Below are 5,997 nucleotides of genomic sequence, written 5' to 3'. Positions count from 1 at the left end.
TTAAGCCGAAATAAAATATATTGAAAATTCAATAATTTGAAGATAAAAGATGGACAGTATCAGTAACACGATTAAAAAAAAAATACTATATAGAATTGCAGTTTTCTCTTTCGTTTACAAAAAGTCAGATGCCCATTAAGAACGTTCAAACAATCACTAACCAGTGCATATGGAACTTTTTTAAACATTTTTAATATGTGCTACTCATACACATACTATATGCTTGCATATTCTAAATTACTTTGGTCACAGTTGGTTATAAATGGCCCTGGATAACCTGCTGAAAGTTTAAACAACGAATAATTATTTAAACACTGAATTTTGTAACATTCGTGTGTGTTTGTATTTAAACATATTTAAATTGTTTTAACTTAGGGTTCCTCTTTCTAGTTTTGTGTCATTCAGGGACATAATTTGAAACATTTGAATAATTTTATATGGCAAAAAAAAAAACTTTTAAAGTTAATACTAATAAACCATTAGATTTCTTGCGATTGGAGATCGTGTGATTTCCAATAACTAATTATTTGAGTGAAATTTTGTTTATAAAAATAATGAATGGAAATATAAAAAGAAACAAATATTATGTTTTATCACTTAAAAGTACAAGTACTAGTTAGAACTATTTGCTGATAATGATAATAAACAAATTATTAACAATTAATAAAAAGAGGCTTTCTGCGAATTTAAGTTTGATTACACTTATTAATCATAATTAATTGTTTTTATAATTAAAGTGTGTTATAATAAAACATATGTATATTCTTAAAAAGTATTTAATATTAATCTAATCTTCAAAACTAATATGTATAAAATTAAGTCATTATGTATTTTCAGTTCAATTGACTATATCTATGGTTTAAAAAAGGGTATTCCCGCTTGGAGATTTTCATATTGGGCTGGCTGTCCTTAAAACTATGTGCGCAAGGCACAAGTGGTTATTTTCAATAATCTTAAGAAATTTGGCACTATTCCTTTTAAGCACCCAATAGGGCATCGGAGCTTAAAATTATATTAAATAAGTAGTATTAAATTTACCCTGTTTTGTTTATTAATGATTCCCAAAATGTTTTGAGATGGCCTTGAAGTAAAACATATATGAATTTCTTTATTAAGGCTGTCAAAGCAATATATAGAAAATGGTTGCAATCTGTACAGTATTTGAACTAGCCCACCCGAGACCACGAATAGAACTTTGGAGCTCATAATTATGTTAAATATAATAGTAATTTAACAACATCGATGACTCTTTAAGTAAAAATCGACAATACTTGATTAAGAAATTGTCGTACAAAGTGGGCCTGAATTATACCACCGTTTACCTAATAACAACACCAGCTTCCAGGCAGAAGTCCGAGCAATAACAGATTGCGTAAATTGAATTAGAATAAATATAGCGCTTAACATATTTACCGACAGTAAGAAGGCATCAGATGATAAAGTGAATCTAAGACTGTATTGAATTGTAAAAAAAGGCTCTAACCGAATACTCTCTCAGAGGTAAGGTTTACATCATATGGGTACCAGGCCACTCTGAAGTAATCGCTCGAGCTCGAGGTAGTTAACCTGACGAACGCAAAACTATTTGAATCGACGGGAGCTGAATTAGAAATATCGGTGAGAGAAACCCATAAGGCTTTTTGGAGGAATGAAACGGTGGGAAGAATCACGAATATCCTAAAGGTGAAAGCAGGGCCAGAAACCTCAAAATTAGTAAGTCTAAGTTAGTATGATACGTAGAATAAAATTGGACGTGCAGATTCAGACGAATGTAGATTATGTAGAGAGCACAGAGAAACTCTAGAGCACTCTCTTTGCCATTGTCAGTCTTTCGCCTAAAACATTCTTAGGAATTACGTCCAAGAAACTGAGTTTCTGAACATCGGACGATAATAGATTCACTTATTACTATATAGGGCCTGGGTGTACTATCAACCAGATGGATCGCCTTCAAACGTTTTCTATGGGCATGACCCTTCGAAATTTACTGGTGTTGAGTATAAACTTACTTATTAATATATACAAATAAAGAAATCAGAAAAAAATAGTTATTAAAACCAAAACTACTTGATATTTTAAAAATTTTTATTATTTGATTTCTTGTATATTTTCCTTAGTTTAATTTTGAGGAACTACCTTGTTAAATACAAATTATTACTCTTCTTGATCTGTGGTAGCAGCAGTGACAGCAGGAGTTGTTTCTACTGGTTGTGGTTTCTCTTGCGGTCTTGAATCGACGGCAGTACCAGCTAAACATTTGTCCAAATCACTATAAGTCTTTGTAGACTCTTCAACATAAACACGGGAGCATTCATCCGTACAGCGATTTTGATCATATTCAATAGTATCAAATTTAAATTTTATATATTCCATTTTCTCCTTTGAAACATTTTGTATATATCTTGTGCTGTTCATTGATTCGCCAGCCTAAAAAAATATTAAAAAATTTAAAAATTAAAAAAATTGAAATGATGTTAAATAATATATCGTGATACTTACCACACCATAGTGACATTCAAAGAATTCATATGAAGAATTCTGTTGACCACATTTTTCTAACGCACCACAGATGTCAGTTGCAGACGATTCTAAATCCTTACGATCACCTTCGACTTCTTTATCAATAATGCTGCGAGCATCGGCAGAACTTCGCAAACAAGTTTCGTATTCGAGCTCATATTTAGCTGTTAATTCATTGATTTTCGGAATATAAATTGCGAAGCAGTCCAAACTACGTTGCGGACTATCCTGAATTAAGTTACTCGATTTTAAAAGAATATTTGCAAAAGTGTTATCTAAAACGCGATTGTGTTTAAAACAATTAGTCTCGAATGTTATGGCACTGAAGAGGATTGTGAATAAAATAATTTTCGACATGATTCGTTTTGGGATGAATGACTACTGAATTGGTTACTGTTTCCGTAAAAGATTTTATAGGGAATTAGATTTTTGATTAAAAGTTTAACAAAAACGATAACATTATCAGATTTAGGCCAACATATAATATAATTTTTGCAATTATTGTTGTTATTATCAGCTTTCTATTCTAATTTCCAATAATAGTAAAATGAGTGTCTGAAATTATAAAGGCGTTGCGACATTGCGGTTTCCATTTATGATTTCCTTGAAAAGTTAAGAATCATTGAAGGGGAAAGAACCTCAACAATTTTTTTAAACATAAGTAATGACTAATTAAACAAAAAGAAATAATATTTTTATAATTAGATAATTGAAGTTGGTTGGTGTTTTCTGGGACCATTTAACATTGTTGTCTTTGGTGAGGACCATTTAATCCATTAGAGTAATCACAAAACTATTCCCTTTCTAAAATTATGGGAGTACATGATCCGCAACAAAATATAAACTTTATCCATACCAGCATTACATAGGACAACTTAGAGGATCATCTACTCCAATAATATTTACAGGGCAGTACTTTTGGTATTACCTAAATGGATAATGTACTCAAATAACTTCTCCAGGAATATTGACAAAACTTCAGCTTTTTAGAACATCACAACTCAGAAATCAAGTAACAACTTATAACACCAATGAAGACAAAATATCGCTATGGGGATACAAAAAATATATCGAAACATTTGATAATGTGCGTTTAAGTCATAGTCGGAGGTAATCCTTATATGGGAGCTACGGTCAATTATGGAACCATCCAGGTTTCCGTTTTAATGTTTTGTTGTAATATCGATATTCTAGGGGGGGGTTATTAACAATAAATCCATTTTCCGTGAGTAAATATTAAACCGATTCCAAAAATTTTCAACCATATTAGTATCTATATGGAAAAAGGTCTTGTAACAAAATTTGTTGAGTTAACTTCCATATTTGCAGAAAAAACAATCAAGAATAAGAAAATCGTAACATTTTCGGGGATCGTTTCGAAAAATTTATAATTTTAAATAGGAAGTTTCTCGAAAGCATTGATAGGGTTTATAGGGTCGAAATTATATACCCTTTTCAAACGGAACCAATTCAGGTTCTTAAACAGCAACCTTGAAAGTAGTGATGTCGCCATTGCTTCTGGAACCCGTTTGGTGGGACACTTTTGTGGTTTCAGAACTGAAAAGTAAGCATTGGTACTACACTAGTTATATAGAACACATAGTTCCGTAACATCTTCTTGGAATCAATGGAAAAATTATCCAAAAATTAAAATTAATCAAATCAAAAAAAAAAAAATTAAAAAATATCGAATAGAAACTTCTCTAAAACATGTCTCTTAAAAATATTCAAGTCTTGGGCTCGGATATATCTGGGGTCCTAAAATTATTATTTTTATTGGGTGTAAATACCAGTTTATTCGTTTGAACGTATACATTCGATTAAGCAGTATTGAGATTCTAAACCCAGCAAAAACTAGGTAATGTGATTTACAATGACTACTTTTTCTAATTACATGTATGTAATCGTTTGTGGTAAGTACTTGCCTCCAATGACTAAAAATGCTTTTGTATAAGTAAATTTTAGAAATTTAACCCCTTACATGGTAATGAAAGTTTTAACTGGGTAAGTATCCCATCAAAAACATGGTACTTACTCAACAACTTACTTTTTAATGAATAATACATATCGTCATCATTACTTAGAAGGAATCTAGCAATCACTCACAAGTTATATATTATGTAAGTACTTACTTTCTTCTCGATCTTTGTTTTTAAAAGAAACGATTTGTTTTTTGTGAAAACTAATAATAGACGTCCATTGCATTCTCTTGCTGTATACTATGTTTTATAACAAAATTCCATGTTATAAATTAATTTAAATTTTAAAATATTTCCAGTTATAAGTTTATTGTTAATAAAAAATAAGGGTTTTATTGTGTTTCTATATTAATTTATTTATTAACTAATTTCAAATTAAAACTAAAAGTCGACAATTATATATTTGTAGCTTTTTAACGTTTGAGACACTACACAACTAAAGAGGATACTAGTCAGATAGGAAATATTAATCTGTTTTAGTAGAAGTGGTGGTTCCATCTGATTGTGCTTTCTCTTGTGACATGGAATCAACTGCTACACCAGCCAAACATTTATCTAAATCACTATAAGTTTTTGTAGATTCTTCCACATAAACACGAGAGCATTCATCCGTACAGCGATTTTGATCGTATTCAATGGTATCAAATTTAAATTTTATATATTCCATTTTATCTTTCGAAACATTTTGTATATATCTCGTGCTATTTAATGATTCTCCAGCCTAAAAGAGTGTTGAAAATATTATACATAAGTAATAAATGGAAATAATATTAAACAAATAATATCTATGCTTACAACACCATAGTGACATTCAAAAAAGTCATATGAAGAATCATGTTGACCACATTTTTCTAAAGCACCACAGATGTCAGTAGCAGACGATTCTAAATCCTTACGATCACCTTCGACTTCTTTATCGATAATGCTGCGAGCATCGGCAGAACTTCGCAAACAAGTTTCGTATTCGAGCTCATATTTAGCTGTTAATTCGTTGATTTTTGGAATATAAATTGCGAAACACTCCAAACTACGTTGCGGACTATCCTGAATTAAGTTACTCGATTTTAAAAGAATATTTGCAAAATTATTATCTACAACGCGATTGTGTACGTAACAATTCGATTCGAATGCTATGGCACTGAAGAGGATTGAGAATAAAATAATTTTCGACATGTTTCTATTTGGGATGAATAACTACTGAATTGGTTACTGTTTGTTTCGAATATTTTATAGCAAATAATATTACTTGATTAGTAAAACACGATAACAAACATAAACAGATTGAACATAAACAAATAAAAATACATTTTTGAATGTGATTAAATATTATCAACGTTTGCCTCCAATTTCTAATTTTGAGTTAAATTATTGTCTTAAGTAGTTTGCATTTTACCAAAGAAATTCAAAATTTTGAAAGGGGAAGTACATAACGATCTTTTTATGGGGTGTGACTAAGTGCACTATAAGAAATTATAGGGAGCAATATGCTACAAGTATA

The 5,997-nt window shown here is 30.5% G+C and overlaps 1 protein-coding gene across 1 annotated transcript; it reads right to left on the bottom strand.

Moving 5' to 3' along the window:
* Positions 1-2,082: 2,082 nt before the first annotated feature.
* On the bottom strand, positions 2,083-5,696 carry LOC119615058. Its single transcript, XM_037971164.1, has 4 exons — positions 5,295-5,696; positions 4,969-5,220; positions 2,500-2,898; positions 2,083-2,427 (listed from the first exon to the last, which is right to left on the bottom strand). The coding sequence occupies exons 1-4, from the start codon at positions 5,670-5,672 to the stop codon at positions 2,155-2,157; spliced, it is 1,302 nt and encodes a 433-aa protein (XP_037827092.1). The 5' UTR covers positions 5,673-5,696; the 3' UTR covers positions 2,083-2,154.
* Positions 5,697-5,997: the final 301 nt, after the last annotated feature.

This window comes from Lucilia sericata, unplaced genomic scaffold (assembly GCF_015586225.1).
Source record: "Lucilia sericata isolate MDLA Ls3-8-SP2 unplaced genomic scaffold, ASM1558622v1 Contig000002F_arrow, whole genome shotgun sequence".
NCBI classification, from domain to species: Eukaryota; Metazoa; Arthropoda; class Insecta; order Diptera; family Calliphoridae; genus Lucilia; species Lucilia sericata.
This window is presented reverse-complemented; position numbering and strand designations above follow the sequence as displayed.